General features: G+C 32.5%; 1 protein-coding gene across 14 annotated transcripts in view; it reads right to left on the reverse strand.

Annotated features, from left to right (window-relative positions):
* The window catches only part of LOC118204857 (5-aminolevulinate synthase, erythroid-specific, mitochondrial-like), a 70,473-nt gene that overhangs the window by 23,480 nt on the left and 28,847 nt on the right, over positions 1–18,146 (reverse strand). For 3 of the 14 annotated variants that reach the window (XM_085808083.1, XM_085808085.1, XM_085808082.1), the window contains exons 2-6: positions 17,198–17,270; positions 8,316–8,483; positions 4,980–5,093; positions 2,494–2,701; positions 1,299–1,483 (exon numbers count right to left, since the gene is read on the reverse strand). In XM_085808083.1, coding sequence (XP_085664209.1) covers positions 1,299–1,483; positions 2,494–2,701; positions 4,980–5,093; positions 8,316–8,483; positions 17,198–17,267 — 745 coding nt within the window. In that variant the 5' untranslated portion in view covers positions 17,268–17,270. Of the gene's footprint in view, positions 1–1,298; positions 1,484–2,493; positions 2,702–4,979; positions 5,094–8,315; positions 8,484–11,692; positions 11,869–17,197; positions 17,271–18,146 lie in introns of those variants that run through there. The other 11 variants (XM_085808087.1, XM_085808086.1, XM_085808084.1 and 8 more) reach the window with 11 other exon arrangements.

Here is an 18,146-nt window from a genome sequence, read left to right on the forward strand (position 1 = left end):
TAACCCCAACTAAGGTTTACTAAAAAAAAAAAAAATCAATAGCTACGGTTTATAGCTAAAGAGCACAGAAGAATAGTTCTCACTGAGTATTTAGAATAACACCACAAAATTTAATTACGAATGGACGGAAACGCCTATCGAGTATTTTATCTCTGATTAAAGCAAACAGCGGTTCCTAGAGTGTAAACTTTTTCCGGGCGAACAAAGAAACTCAGATCGTTGCATTCAGGCAAACATTGGAATGCTTTTGCAGAAAAGCTTATCTACTTGTCATTCTAATCAGGTATATCATTCTTTTGGTTCTCCTTAAGTGCTAAAGCATTTAACCTTCCATTTAGGTGTTTCTGGAGTATATGAGTGAAATAAATGGTGGAAAGATAAGGCAAAAGACAAAAGGTAAACTAGTAAAAATCATACAAATCCATCATTTAATTCATAACTACTCAATAATTTGATAACAATTGAGATTATAATAGACCTGATATTAAAAACAATTTATTTACTCTTACTTTGAAAAAACTTGCAATTTGTATGTCTGAGTAATTCAAAATGATAAGAATTAAAAGTAATACGAGTAAGTTATGAATTTATAGTTATGGACCTTAAAAAACTCCCATTGCTTTCAAAGTTCAGCTTTATTGTTTTCAAACTTCCACTTCAATTGCTCAGTTTTTTTAAATGCTCCATTAACTGCCTCCTTTGCTCAAAAAGGCTAAATGTGCCAGTTGCAGCAGGGACTTGGGATTCTCTCGGCACGATTGTTTAATTTTTAGTTGTCATCACATCTCTGCTGCAGGCAATATCTTAATCATCATCGCATGCTTATAGAATTAACGACATGTGTACAGTTCATTTGTACAGCAAACTCGCTGTTAAATGAGTACACGTGTGTTAATACAAATAAATTGAAATCATTCAGATCTTTTGCCATTATAATAGTAATATTCTTTTGTTTCCTCCTCGTTATGCCAAAATTTGATTTCACACGTGTTATGTGAAACATAGTATGCACAGTTATTGTGAAAATATTTCAACAAGTATTTTATTCCATTACATGAATGTTCTACTTTATTTTGCATCATTTACTAACATGATTACTAAAACAAGGAAATAATTACTAACATGATTACTAAAACAAGGAAATAATTACTAACATGATTACTAAAACAAGGAAATAATTACTAAAATAATTTTTATGAAGGTGAAATATAACACAGATACATCCTACAGTATGAGACTTCATGAAAATCCTGTTAAAACATCAAGCAAATATTAAATTCAAAGCCATTTTATACAACCTGGTAAATGTCTTGCTAAAGTATATAATGTCGAATCATTTGCGACGTAACATGAAGTAAACAACAAAGCGGCTTCCTTTTGATGAAGGGAAGCTAGTTCCTTCTCGAGTTCTTCGTGGTAAGTACTGTTGCCGGAAATATTTCGCGTTCCTCCAGCTCCTGCACCATGTTCTGAAACAGCCTTACTGTAGGAGGAAATGGAATTAACACGTGAAATTAATAATTTTCTTCTTCCATTGAAATAAAATAATAAGAATAAAAACGAATAATACGCTAACTGTTTTTGTATTTATATCTAGTATTTTTATAAAGTTTTGCATTCTATGATTAAAAGAATTCAGCTGATACAAAATCCTTTTCGCTTAACAAACTTAACAATGAAACGATAAAAGCATGCAGTGAATGCTGTACACGTTGTTGGCATGTGCTTTTATAAATGCACAAAATAATTTGCATAAAATATGAAAGTGTACTCCAGTACCTTTAATTTGTACCAATACCTTACCTTTGCTGCAAAATCAAAAAATTAACAGTGGTATTATCTAAAACAAAATCTACCTCTACGTAGAAAACTTGAATATTTTTCATTTTATTTAAAAAAATGTAAAATCAAATGAATTAATTACTTTTTTAAAATCGTAAGAGACTTAATATTCAGTTATAAATTTGTCTATGTAAGCGAACTCAGTTCAAACCCTTACACGATATTTTCTAACTGTTTACTTGATTACAAATTAATTTTACCAAAGGCGTAGTGTCAAAATGCGGTTGTAAAATAAACTGACAAGAACATATGGCACGAAATTAGCTGGTCATAAGTCGATTTCAGTTTTAAACTTAGAGGTTAAATTTAACACTTGATTATCACAAACGCGTTTTCTAGCTATGTACTAATTACGTTTTACCTACAGTATGGTTTATCAAATTACTATATGAAATCACCATTATTAATTTAAAATTCTTCATTACCGTTTCTTTTTTTCAATATCATTGTTAGAATAGCAGACAGCTGCAAAAATTGAATTATAAATAGCAATAGCCAGAAACTATTATTATTGAAAACATTTGCACTATTAACACTTCTTAAAATAATAAATATACTATATTTCTCGACGTACAGTAGCTTATATTTTATATTTGCATTTAAAATAGCAGACATTGTAGAAAGAGCTTAAATTAGCAAGTGAACACTTACATAACTGCATCCCTTACAGATGGATGACCGCTCATTCCCAAATAATCGTTGCTACACCACACAATAATATCCTTATCACCATGAGTATATTCCTTTGCACAAGGAAAGTTATGAGCCAGCCGATTTACTTTCTTAAATACTCTATAGGAATGATCCCTTTTTTTCTTAGCTATCTGCTCTCGAAAGAAGTCTTCATATTGAAATTCTTCTGGGGAACAAGCAACAATAACAAATAATTATTATTATGCATTTTTTACGCTTATAAAATCAACTTTACCCATTTTAAACAAAATACCCTGAAATTAATTATAACTGGAACTATCAACTAATGGCTCAAAAATTAGTTACAATGTTTAGGCAAGCTGATAATGAGTAAAATAGTAGTCAATGTGATTTTTCATTTTTAGTATTTCTGTCTAAATCCTGATCTGTATAACTGATTCACACGAATGGAAAGATAATGGAAAGCATTATATCAGTCTAATTCATGAAGAAATGCAAACATAATTCCCTTCGTGTTCATTAAAATCTATCTATTATTGCAGATGATGTTCGTAGTTTGTACTTCAAACATTACTTTAAAAATACTCTTCTGATATTTTCTTGCTTATTTTCAATATTACTAGTTTTAATCTCTAACCTTTCTGAACAAACATTATCTAGTTTTAAACTTTAAATTAAGATCTAAATCCGAAAATCTACAAAAAGATGGTAACTGCTGTATTTTCAATAAAAGTATACAATATAAAGCTGAGCAAGCAGAAGAGGGAACAGTCATAGATAATTAATTATAGCTAATTTTAATGTCTTTCCAACAGCAAAATATACTACAAAAAAAAAAAAAAAAATTCTCGCCTTCCAAAAAAAAAAAAAAAAATACAGTTACGTTTTGCCCATTTTTTTACGTTTGCCCAAGATTGAAATATTAAATATCTGTTACGCAAAAAAGAGATATCATAAGCTAGTAATAACTGGAAAGAGATTAAGACATACTGTAACGTATAGGGATATTTTATGTAGTTTGAATGTTGTAATCTTTATAACGTTTATTTTATTCAATAATATACAAAAGTATATAAAAAAAATTAAATAGTATTATAAATGCTTTACCATTTTACAATTAAAAATTCTTATTTCATCATGCACGGTAACTTAAGAAATAATGAAACAGCATATGTCAGTCCCCCCCCCTTAGATTTCTATTGAAATAACTATGTAAAGAATTAAGAAAAAAAGAACTGCCTAAACTAATTGTTGATGAGTTGTTCATTAACTCAGTCAGCTGAAATATGATATCGAAAATCTAGAAATCATCAAGTCAAAACTCAAAATAATTTCTTTGAAATAAATTTATATCAATATCTATAGTTTATTGCATAGATAAATAGGTATATAATATGCGTAAATTTACATTTAAAGTATATACAGGGTTTATCAGTACAGCGGTTACAAACTTTCAGGAGAGATAAAGTACACCAAGAACGATGGGAAATCACATAGCATTGCGTGGTCTGAAACGCTTTCCTGGCGTGGTAGTGACGACACAAGTCAAGAGAGAAAGAACACGAACGGAGTTAGAAAACACATTTATTATTCGAAGTGCAACAAAAACAAAGAAAAAACATAAAGAGACAACTATCATCATCAAAGGTGTTCGAAATTACGACTCGGACCGTGATGCAGGAACCGTGCGTCATGCATCTTCCATGCGATCTTCCATTCGTGATGCAGATCTTCCATCCGCCAGAGAAATGAGGCTTGCGTCACAGTCCGGGGTCGTAATTTCGAACATCTTCTTTAATGACGATCGTTGTTTTTTTTTTTTTTTTTTTTTTTTTTTTTTTTCTTATTTGTAGATACTGTACTAAACATAATAAAACATGTTTTGTCTCACTGTTTGTGTCCTTCCTTTTTACGTTTTGTGTCGTCACTACCCGCGCCAGGAAAGCGTTTCCGACCATGCATTGCTATGTGATTTCCCATCGTCTAGGTTTACTCTATCTCTCCTGAAAGTTTGTCACCGCTATACTGACACACCCTGTATAATTCATTTACATCTACTCTTACTACATTCATAAGATAGTTTAAGATAATAAATTTAATTCGCATCTCTTTTAACACACTTTATTAAGTGATGATTTATGTTCATAATTAATTAGATACAAAAATTTAGTTTAATTTATTTTTACACTATTTTTTATAATAAACTTGCTAATCTTCACTTTGGAAAATTTTCTTGATTACTCAATATCTTAGAATCGTCTTGTTGTATTTTCGAAGCCCAACTAAGAATTTTACGCTTTAAGAGAAAATTAATGTCATGCTAATTTATTCCAAAGTATCCAATTAACTTCTATTCTAATAAGTGCAACATAAAATTTGCAATTTTTTAAAGTATTAAAAATGTAAAATGCTTCGAAATAAAGAAAGTGTAGAGGAATATGTTTTTTACTTTGTTGAATATTAAAGAAACAGTATAAAATCACCAGGTTTTTCAGTTGATGTCAAGTCAATAACATCACCTTCCGGTTTTGTGTTAGCAGCTTTCATAACAGGCTTTACATGTCCAAGCGCAGGGCAGTTCTTAACAGAGAGTAGTTCTAAAATAATAATATAATAAAAAATTTTCATAATGTTGAATTAATTATTCAAAATAAAAACAAATGATGTACAGGACTAATTTTTCTAACCATATAACTGCTCATTAATATTAAGTAATATCTTTTCTGCTGCACAAAATAAAATTTTACAAATGAAAGAAACAGCACTTGAATTTTAAGACTATATGTTTTGGATAATTTCAGAAAGCACTAACGTCAAACAACATAGCTTTAAAAACAATAATGCAACGATATTCAGCAAATATGCTGGAATGAAACACTTCAGCTATAGTAACAGGAATTTATGAACGCATTGCATAACATCAAGTACTAAACTCTGTCGAAATGGATATTTTTAGACTAATCATAAAGACTATAAGCTTTCTTATATATAATGGGCTGGGGCTTGCAGTGCCCGAAATCTGATTTCTTGACTGTGGGTCCCGGGGTGCGTAAGGATATGCCCTGAAGAAGTGGTCTGCTTGTTGCAGGACCCCCAGTGTTTAGTCCCCAAGCGAACTTGGTACTCATTTTATCGACCAAGTGATGGAAATCAAGGGGTGAAAGGCTGAGTCGACCTTGCCCAGCCCGGGTATCGAGCCCCGGACCTGTGGTGCTGCGGAGCGATTCTCTAGCCACTGCGCCAACGGGTCTAGAATGTAATAATAATACAATAAAAATTACCCGCCCGCTATGCTACATTTTTAATGCAACTTGATAACATTATATCATATTTATACTATATTTTAAACAATTTTTTACCAGTATAAATAATATCGCTTTCTGATCGGTTAGTTAAATCCATATACATTTATGAAATAAAGATGATGTTATAAGATACTTTCTCTCTCTTCCGGATGCCTTCATGTTGTAACTGGAAGCACACTCGACGCGTATTCGGGAGGTGCGGCGTTCGAATCCTGGCGATGGCACTGCACATTTTTCACATCTCCGGCACCAAAAACCTAAAGACTCTATCTACAATGTAACTACAGTTATTGTTCGGTATTTTCATTTTAAACTTCAGACATTTCGTATAAAGCTGAAATAATGTTCGGAATTATACGAAGTGTCATTTTGATACAATATTATCAAATGGTTAAATCGTGACATGAAAAAAAGAACTCACTGCTCACTTTAAATTTATAATAAATTTAAATTTTTCAAATTTAAAATGCCTAGTTAAGAAACTTTCGCAGATGATAATGATTACGCATATTTGGGATAAACTGAAGCCAAAACCTAATTTAAGGCTCTTTTTATAAATTAATAATGCAAAATTAAAGGAAGACTGGTGTATGATGTATTTAATTATGGCAAAGCACACTAGGGCTATCTGCCTAAGGGAAGGGTTGCCTTCGTGGAGGACTTTTTAAGGGAAACTGGCTCGTATACACGTTACACATGGGGAAAACCACGAAAACGCTCATGCAGCCAGCCCGTTCGCGGGATTTGAACCTCGGACCGAACTACCACTGTTCAGCGACTTTATCGCTCGGCCGCTGGTGGGCCTCAAAGACTGATGTACAAACGTGCATTATGTCCTCTATAGTACTCTATTACATGATCAAATTCGATCCTAGTAAACCCAAAAAAAGCTTTTCCATTTATTTTGAAATTCTCTGCAGACAAACGTACAGCTTGACAAGTATTTATATGCCTTGGTTTGCAACCTCTAAGTCTTTCAGCCAACAGTCGACTTTGCAACAGTGCGAACAACTCATCCACGCTGTTAAAAAAAAAAGGAGCTAATAATTTTTGATGTCTTGAAAACTTAATAGCTTCTTTGATCGAAAGCTTTACCATTACATAACTAATCGGTTAACACATAATTTATATGTTTTATGTACCATACACAACTACTGAAAAAAATCATTACTAAGAACATATGGAAAATGTAAAGATGTGCATAACCAGCTGATCCATTGAATAAAGAGTATGAGAGGCTTTTGTTCTGATCAAACGTAAAATGCGCGAAAGATTATCACAAAAAATTTGAATGCGAAGAAATGCGAGCCTCATGAGAGACAACACATACGCAATCCTTGGTCGTCCTGAACGCACAGTTAAGTTCGAAACAGAACTCTTTAAAGATATTCATTTTCATGGTTCTTGGAAGTTAACTGAAATAACATAGCTCTAAAGTAATAATGCTAATATAAAAACTACACTTCGAGCAGCAATGTGTCGTTATTATTTAAATACTTCTGAAGCCAGGCTGTAGAGGCGTTAGGTATTTTTGAAGCAGGAAAAATGAAAAATATGTAATGCCTTCGCCAGGAATCGAACCACGGATCTCTGGAATACGTGCTCAGCATGCAGACCACTACACCCCGAAGACACGCTAAGAAAGTGGGAGAAATACCTTATAAGGCAAGGTTATTGTATAATATTCAGTTATAAGTGTTTATAATTTGTTTATGTTTATTGACACCTACGTTTATGCCGTCATGTTAAATATTCTGCTTATCAGTGTCTACAACGCTACGTTCTTTTATGCACTATGAGGATTATAAGTGTTACTAAATTTAGATGTCAAACATAAACAGTTTTGGTTATAGATTTGCATACTTTTATAGCAGTAAACGATAAAATAAATTAGTATTTGTACATATTTCGCGTATGAATTATTTATACTGTCATAATTTCTAGGCTGTACTTTTTGTTTTAAATTTTACAATCAGTTCGAAATCTTAAAAAGAAAATTCACCGTATACTTATTGAAAAAATTATCTTCGAGTGCGCAGTTCGGAGGTGCGCAGTTCAACTTCGTATTGTTCAAGGGTCAACTGTAAGTAATGAAGTACAAAAATTCTTTGTTTAATAATGTTAGTTTGGAGAGTAGGGAGAAAAACTCAATAATTTGCTGTGTTAAGATAATTTGATTCTTGATTTTCAATTGCGAAATTAACTGCTGTCGATATAAAACGAATTTAAAGTGCATGCAACAAGTGATAAGAAGAAGAGTTAGTTACGTAACACTGGCTCGATGAAAAACACGATCGATCAATCTTAAGAGAAAGAGCTGTTTACAATGTAAAATCGCAAATAGCATCAAAACACTTTAATTACAGAAACCTGTGAGGCTTTCTTTCAATGTGTTTTACAAACATTTTGCATTTTACTGTAACTTCTAAAATAACTTAGTCCTGCTAACTAGAACAAATATTCAAAATCCTTTGCTTCCAAAGGACCAAAAGATGAATACAAAGGAATCCTTACCCGTGTTTTCAGAATGCTTGAATGCTGAGGCGAAACGTCTCATAAACGGACATTGGTCTCCATACATTTTAAACAGAGAAATTCCATAATTTTTTACAAATAGAGGACTTAATCCGGAAATGAATGGACACTTGAGAGCGGATAATTGGGCAAATTGTTTCACACCAGCTGAAACAAAAAATTCAGAAGCAAATAAAAAATATATACTAAAATATACTAGTATCCGTTTAAAGTTTAGTGTAAGATTCATTCTCTTACACTTTGGGAAAAAAAACGCATGCAGTTTTGTTGTAGTAGTGAAGCTTTGGTTTAGTATCAAACTATAAAATTTAGGAAAATGTTCAATATTTTTATGAAGAAATCAAATTACTCTCTAATTATTCGGAATACAATGTGTATTCAAATAAAGTAAAAAGGTGACGATCTATTAAAAATATGCTTTATATGGCTAGAAAGTATACAAAAGACACATATAAGTCTGCACTCTTATAACTCGGATTCTGTTTCTGCTCGAATTAGTATCAGAATTGTCTTCCTTTTTTATTTTCTTTATTCCACCATTTTTGATTGAAATATTGAAATAGCTTGTAATTTTTAAGAAGTAATCAGAGAAATATATGAACTTATAATCTTTTAGATCGTCGTCGAGTTAAATTTCAGGAAACACTTTAATTTCTTTCGAAAATATATAATCAAATAAACACCCATGTTGCCATTCTTTTGTCTTCTCTCTAACTACTATAATCTAAGATTTTACCTTACTTTTTGGCATCTAGTAGTTATACTGAATGCATTTACGGCATCTTGATAAATATTTCCCAAAGCTCACAAACAAATGCACCTTTTGAAAATCATTCAGCCAATAGTTCTCATAACTTCTCGATGCGGAGAAAAAGAAAAGAAAAGAAAAAGAGAGAAACCATAAGATATAAACTAAAGTATTAAGGATAATGGAGCAGTTAAACAAGATAAATGTGCCTACCTTCATGACAATACGTTCAAAATTGAGGAAAATAATAATTTTATCAGCGCAACAATGAGATATATGTATCAAACATAGTCCTTTTTCCTTTCAATGAAAAAATTAATGTTACTCTTTATGATTCTATCAGAACAGTATTCAATATTCATCCACAGTTAAATACATTCAAAATTTGGGATTTATGTTATTTTTCTATGAGGAAACTATTTAATGATCTACTAAATCTATGAGGATTTAACATGAATATATAATGCTATAGCTCATATAAATATTATCCATGGTCTGCTTATGAACTTTGATATTTTATCTACAATCAGAAATGCACAGAAGTGACCAAAAGACTAAATACGGAACTCTGGTAGTTTTTCGCTGTTTCAGTTTTTGGAGGTCTACTGGTCTATTTAATTATGGCAAAGCACACTAGGGATGTCTGCCTAAAGGGAGGGATGCCTTCGTGGAGGACTTTGAACTATAAAATTTAGGAATAAAATTCAGTTTGAGGGAAACTGGCTCGTATACACGTTACACCTGAGGAAAACCACTGAAACGCCCATGCAGACAGCCCGTTCGCGGGATTCGAACCTCGGACCGAACTACCAATGTTCAGCGACCAGCTCGGCCGCTGGTGGGCCAGTTTATGGAGGTTAAGCTCTTTGTGCATAAACTTTTCTATTATGTTACACAAAAAGAAATTTCTCTCTCTCTTACATACACACGCACACACAGACAGACACTTACTTAAAGTAAAACGAAAAGGAAAAGAAACTCTTTTTAGGTAGACAGACCTGGAATAACAGACGTGTAATCATTAATAAATTAACACCGACTGACATTTGATTATTTTCAATAACAAATGAAATGCTACTCTGAGATGTGAAATTTAGCGACCAAAAATAATTTAAAATTCATGAATTTAAGACTGTTATTCATTTCTTTTCAATTATTGTTCTTTCTTCGTTTTTTGTAAAACTCATACTTCTTTAATGCTGATAACATCTTAAATAGTAATACTTCTTTTTTCAGATTTCAAATTACATTTCTGAACTGAAATTACATACGTAAACATAACGCAAAATTCTGCGAAATTATTGCTTGTATTTTTTTATGTAAAGTTGAGTAGAAAATAGCAATTATATATAATAATTTATTATTATAATAGAATTGCTGTTTCCTATTCCATAATACAAAGTATGATTATGATAAGCAAACAAAAAATACTAGCGGCTGTCACTTTTCACATAAAAACCTTTGTTTACATAAAACACCCTTGTTCACATAAAAACCTTTTGTTCATAAGGGAAAAAAAAAAAAAAAGAAATATTCGTTTTTTTTCCCCTTCCGTCTAGCTAATTTTCGAAACTAATAAAACATGCAAAAATCACTACATTTACTGTAAACTCAGCTGTTTTGTGTGTGGTGAAATGTACCAACGCTTTCTACCTAGGGAAAGTGATGCCTACTTAGAAGACTTTCTAAGGGAAATTGTTTCATATAAACGTTAAATACAGGTGACAACCACGAAAACATCCATGTGGCCATTTCCGTTGGTACAGATTGTTGACTATACTGTTAGAAGAATTTTATTACTAAAGTCGTCATAACCCGTCACACCCTTCACAAAATATCTGTCTTTTTTTGCCATAATTTTAATATTTACTTTTCGGCAAGGTAGAAATATATTTTAAACATTCTAAGTAAAATATGAAATTCTTCTTTCCTTAAAGAGATCAGTAACTCCTTCCGAATATATTTGTCAACTACTCTGTTTTCTGTCGCTGAAGGTCAAAAAGAAATTTATGATAGAGGAAAAGGCATTGAGGAGGGAAGTAGGAAAATACCGACAGGCCCAGAAAACGAGATCTACCCTGGATCTGAACTTGGAATCTGTACATACCATAACATTTCTTGCTCTAAAAAGAACAAAAACACATTCACGACACACATGCGTTTTGGTATTTTAGATATTTTAGGAAAGAAGGTAATATATTGTAAACATATAACTGATACTCCAGCTTTTCAATTGCACGTATATTTCAGTTGAAATCTAGATAAATACTATTTCGGATTACTATATTTGACATTGAGCATTTATTTACATGTTAAAAATCGTTGAGTAAAAAAAAACCCATTTACATATCACGCTATCAAATGTATTACAACTATAATTAAAACACATAAGAATAAAATACCTGAATGGCAAATAATATTTAGAAAAAAAGAAAATTTAAAGCATAAAGTTCTTGAATTTATTCTAAGCACATAGAAACTTGTAGCATAATAATATATAAAAAATAATTTAACGAAAGAACATAACGACAATCATCAGTGTCAAAATTCACAGTAAATAAACAATACCATTTAAACTTGTAATACGTCTGTAAAAATAAATACAAACCCGAAAAACTGTTCGTAAGAACACTCGTATTAACCATAATTACTGAAGGGTAATTTTAAAGTAGTATAAACCTTCAAAAGAGTCAATTACGCCAGTTTATAGAGTTATTTAATGAAAAAAATCGGCCACTTCGAAGCGTCGTCTTCGGTCGAACTTCGAAAAGCGAATTATATTCACAACCCGGAAATCTGCCAACCAGCCCAGCGCTTAATCCTTACAAATCACGTGACCACTTGCGGCGCTCAGACAAGCGTGTATTGTCGTACGCGAACGTTTCAAATTTTACCTTCTGTTCTACACTATATTCCATGTGGTACGCTTGCGGAATAGCTTGTGTAAGTCTGAATATCTGCATGTATGAAAAAACTCACTATTTGCGCTGTCGTCATTGAAAAGGGATTATTTAATAGGTAGCATATATAAAAAATTATATCTGTTTTATGTTATTTGTTTTATACATAAACACGTGATCATGCCATTAAATCATTTTCGATCTTCACAGCAAAAAAAAAGTGGTCTGAAAATACCTTGCGTAAAAGAAAATTTTATAGAATAGCTACTATAGGTATGCTGAATCAGTCAACTTTCCATGGAACATGTCTACATTCAGGGATAATTTATTTTAATAATCTGAGATGCTTTTCCACACATTTGTGTTTTATCTATACGTACTGTTATTTTGCTTCAACTGAAAATTCTTTTGACTTAAAAAGACTGGGAAAAAGGGATAAAATGCGGATAAACCATTATAAAAATTGGATCTCTGGATATTCGTGCAACTATGAGATTCTTTGACTAAGTTATAGAATAATGAGAGCGGTATGTACTTACTTACAGTTCCTGATTACCGCTGATTACCCGCGAAGCTTGGGTCTATGACAACAGATTTTTGTGTGGGGAAGGTTCAACCAGTGCTGGCTCAAGGTGCCGGCAACAGCTGCTGCTTTCGGGGGCGCCATCAAGAATATCCCCCCTCCGGAAAAAGTGAAAATAATACATACAAATTTTTCTCAATCTCATGTTTTTAAAACTTTTCTGTCCAAATACAAGTGTCACTGGCTTTTTATTTTTCAAATACGAACATTTTACTTGAAAAAAATATATAGAGACGGCAGCACCAAACTGAAATCCAGTCAAGAACCAGCTTCTTGTTTGTTTCTTTTTTTTTTTTTCCTGATATTTATAATGATACACCACAAAGTTTTGATTTGTTTTCCACAGACAGTTTAGATTTATTGCATTTTTCCTACTCTTAAAACTGAGAAAGTATGAATAAGTATGAATTTTTTTAATCATAAGTGAAACAGTGGGAAGAGTGCAGGCTCAGCTTCTTCAGCTGTATATATAAGTCCAGATATCACATCTAATGACTGTGAGGTCAAAGCCACTAAAATTACTGTACTTTCTGAAGAATATAACAACTTTATGCATTAATTAAAAGATCAAAATCACAACTCCATGTCAACCACAATGATCCAGCGTACTGACCAGATGAATTTTCTATAGATCAGTGTGATCACATCATTATGAATGAGCCACATCTTGTTAATAAACAGTACAGTTTTCCATAAGATGCAAATAAACGTAATTTCTCTGTGAGAACTATGAATAGGAAATTAAACAATGGTCAGAATTTTCTTATAACTTGAATTATTTATTCAGAGTGCATCTATTAAATTTACTGCTTTCGTTGGCGAATTTTTGGCTTCTCCAATAAATCAATGTTAAGAAAGTCTGGAATTAATAACTGGAAGCATGTTCATGAATACTTACAGTTATATCAGAGTGCATGACTTGGAATATATAAAAAATGGTTTGAAACATCACTTCTGTTACAGACCAATAAATTCAATTATCAATAAGGAGTGTCAGTCACAAATGGAAAATAACAAAAACATTGATGGAATGGAAAAAGATGGAAAATTTTGGAATGTTTATTGAGAAACGTTCAGCATGTAGCTGAACGCAGTTTGGCTTACAGTTCATAAAGTTGCCTGAAGTTCGTATCTTTTTCTGGTACTGTACAGCGCATCATTTTTTTCCATGCCTCTTCTGGACGATGGCATGTACTGAAGAAACATGTTAACTGCCTCGCTGTAAAACCCTTTTGCAGGGTGTGCAGAACAAAACGTGTTAAAACCATTAAAATAAAATTATGGGAATTAGAGGAGTCTGATACTGTTGTACAACGTGAAGTAGTGACTCTTGTAACACAAATAAAAGATTACAGCTTTTTAATGATGAGAAATGTCTGGTATGAGGTCTTAGGCAGGGTAAATATTGTCAGCAAAACTATCCAGAACACCTGTGTCAAGCTATCTACTCCAGTTTCACTATGTAAGTGTCACTGATTATTTAACTGATTACCTTGCAAATAGATATGAAAAGTACTAGAGTCAGCAAAAGAATTGTATAGGCCAAGGCTTCTTAAACTTTTTTCAGTCGCGACTCCTTTTTATCACTGAGATTTTTTTGCGACCCTAGAACCCCATAATATTCACGAAAATTTTGTGAGACCCCATAAGCATTGCGCAAATCCGACACACGCGTGAGTGAAATTGTCAATTTTTTCACTTGTACTGTAATATACTATTGCAGTTTTAGGTCATTAATTTTAATTTATAATTTTAAGACATAGAACAATGTGAAAATGTTAAATAAGAAACAGACGAAATGACAGCGTCACGTGCAAAGCAAGTAAAATGAAAGTTTACATTATAAAACGAATGTGCCGAAACATTTTCGTGTTTTCTTTGTCTGTATTGTCTTATCTTCATCTATTTTCAGATACACTGTGTAAAAATATTTGGTAATTGTAAAATTATAATAAGTTAAAGAAATATCAAAACTGCTAAAAATTTTGGTGACTTCCTGCTGCAGGCCGCGACCACAGTTTAAGAAACTCTGGTATAGAAATTGGTTATGTTGAAGCAGGAAGACGTGAAAAATGAGTAATGCCCTCGCCGGGACTCGAACCTGGACTTCTCGAATGCTCGCCGAGTGTACTATCGTTACACCACGAAGGCATGCAGAAAGGAGGGAGGGGAATTAAGTAAAAGGGCTTCAGCAGTTCTTTTATGTAAGTGAAACAGTTTTCAGCGGACAAATTTTATTTGAAAAACAGATATACTTTAACAATCAATTTTAGCTTTCGAATGCATGCCTTTTTTTCTCCGTCACTTTGACAGAGGTTAAGATTTCTAAAGAAAGAAAACTCCTCAATGTTAAAGGCTTATTTTTGCTTCATTTTCACGTAGTGCAATAAATTTGTAAAAGGGGGTAAAATGTTTTGTTTTCAAAAATACTAAAAGTGATACCTTGATCATGCACATCCAACGCTAGACGTCCAGACTTTCGGTTTCTTCTCATGTTGTTATCGGATAGGATTCAGGGGAAATTTTTCCGCTCAATCGCATTCTACTTGACAGCTAGAATTCTATCGGCAGGGCATCGTGGTCAGAAAGCGTTAGACTCTTCCCTTTTTGTTTTCGAAGCTACACTTCTCCTTTAAAATTTCTTTTATTACTCTCATATTGTTTCTAGCATTCTCTCTAATCTCATTAGTGTTGCTTTATTCGTTTTACTTTTTTTTCCATTGGTGTGCTGAACAAATAGTGGTTTTTGTTTCTCTCACCCCTTGAATAATACTCTATATCGTACAGTCAGGGCTTAAAGTCAGCCTTAGGCCGGCTGAGTTATTCCTTAATTTTGAATGAACTTGCAAGTCCAGCCGGAGCCTGAAATTAGACGGGAGTCTGGTATTTTTCTTCTTTTATTTAACTGTGTATCAAGCATTTAATAATTTGTTAAATCTTTATTTATGTCTTTATATTTTATCGAATTTAAATTTATATAGTTAATCATTTAAGTTTATTATTTATGTATGCCAATACACTTGAGAATTATCTGCCTGAAGGAAGGCATATTTTCGTGGAAACTTTTCTAAAGGAAACTGGTTATTTACACACAGAGAAAACCAGAAGAGCTCTTATGCAGCAAGCCCTTTCTCTGCGTTTTGAACTCTTGGGTGGGAGTACTAATGATTAGCTGTCTTTTCTTTCGACCATTGGTAAGCATATTCGAATCCAACTCAACTTGCTTTTCCCAGGCTAAGGTCGTTTGCACTTTCCTCGCTCGGATCCTGGCTACACCCAGGCCGCATTCACAACTGCCGCAGTTAAACGAAAATATCGATACGATTTCAAAAATCGAACTCAAAATTTTCAATCATGGAGTCAAGAGACGTAGAAGCCAAAGTTAGTAGACAGACCAGGTTAGGTTTTTTTCCAGTGTTGAAGTCACTTACTTGCAGAAGTGGGAGAACGAAGTCACAACGAGAGTAGTTATCTTTAAGCAGACTTGCAATCAGTGACATCACGCAAGAGCAAACACTGGCAAAAGCACCTAACATGTACTTTCTATAAAATGCAGACAGAATGCAAAGAATTGGCTCGGTTATTCTGAGTATGTTGCTGTTCTTAAACTCGAAATAAACTACTTTTATTAACATTACCTACCTGTTTTGTTTGCTTTTGTTCACTTCATTTTTCTCATCGTTAATGAAATTAAAATGAAGGGTGAGGAAGAGGAAAGAATATCCTGTTAAACACAGATATTTTTCAGTTGAATTCTAATATAGAAAGAAAATAGAATTTATTAATACCGGTAGTATTAGAAGGAAACACTAATTCAAGGCTAACATGTGAAATAATTGCAAAGCCTTTGGCACAGTTTCCCTCAAACTGACTATACCTTCCCTTATAAGCCCCACCTCCTAATAACCCATTTCTTGCGGTCACGGTCGCAAGACAACTCAAAATGAGAAAAAGTGAGTTTTGAAATCTAACCCTTGAGAAGAAAGGACTCGAACGATTAAAAAAATTAAATTATGCCTTTCTGTTGAATGCATAAAATAAATGAAATGAAAATTTGTCTCTCTTATAAAATTAAGTAAAAATTAATTGAATATTTTCACTCTTTGCCCTTTCTTCCAAGCTACTGTTTCATGTTACACTTTCAATACAGAATAACCGAATAAAATATTCAGCAGCATATTTTCTTACTATTGATACTGTTAACCTATGATAGAGGATAGTAGCATTAATCTTGGTGATATATTTTACCATTAAATATTAGTAAATTACACGACTTCTAAATAACTGTAAATATATGTTTTTCTACATTGCTATATAAACCACGTGAATGTTTCTTAAACTACGATCTCACAAACGAATCACAGGAAGGATGGAAATGGGGTAAAGGAAACAGATGTTTAGTTTCCGGTTTCCTGATTCTTTGCAAAATTTTAAATGAGATAATTTCAGTGAACAGAGAATGTTACAGAAATTCTCTAAAGGCACAAACTCAACAGAAATAATTTTTTAAATTTAAAACTGAACCGAAATGTAATCATAATTTTTACCCTTGGTTTAATAGCAATGCTTTTAAATTTAGATAAAATGCATAGCAGAAGAAATGGAATTTTGTCTGAAAGAGATAACTTACCGCCATTTATAAAGCCATGAACCAGTTGCTGAGCCACAACTTGGTTGCCAAAAAATTTACTTGAATACATAGTCTGGAAAAAAAGTGCACACACAATGAGCAAAGTTTCTGAGATGAAAAAAAAACAGACATATATTTGATAACTATACATGGTACTGAGAAAATGTAAGAGACAGCATTTTATCATACTTTTATTTCTTTGAAGCCGAAACACATATTTGATCAAGAGCATAGTTAGCGAACGCAGCTGAGTTAATTATTATTACAGAACCTTCAGCTAGATATACAGTGAAGATTTCTAGACCAGTGGATTCTCAGCTCTTGTCTTATCCTATGCACGATTTTCACCACTGCTAGACGATAATCCACCCCTTTCCCAAACTCGAAAAATACATACACATTTGCTTAAATTTAGATTATTTTTAATGTGTTTTATAAATTAAGCATGAAAAAACTATAAAAAATATTGGTAAGTACCAAAACTTGAAAATAAGGTAATTTTTTTTATATTGATAAAATAAAATTAAATACTTAACAGTTAATAAAAGGTTAACCGCCTACCGCCTTGAAACCATTAAATTCCCCCCTCTTCCCCCCGGAAGTTGACAAAGTAATTACCTCAAAAGTAGCCTTTGTATGCCTTAATGTACTTGCAGTCATCTTGATTAGATAACTAAAGCTTGGCAACAATAATAAAAGTTTCCCGTGTTTTAGAATTTAAAATTTACTATTGCATTTATTTTGGACTCAGCGTTCAAAAGTGATTTTGATTTGATTGTCTCCGATTTAGTTTTATACTTATTCTACAAGCAGTTATATATGCTAATACTTATAGATAATTTCAAACTCTTTAATTGCATTGTTTAGGCAATAAATTAGTTTCATTCCAATCTGTCTTTCTGTCAGTATGAACAAATAAAGAAATGCATTAGAGAATTTGATTTAATCC

Source organism: Stegodyphus dumicola, chromosome X1, assembly GCF_044657685.1.
Source record: "Stegodyphus dumicola isolate Sdum_Otavi_A_Nest chromosome X1, ASM4465768v1".
NCBI lineage: Eukaryota > Metazoa > Arthropoda > Arachnida > Araneae > Eresidae > Stegodyphus > Stegodyphus dumicola.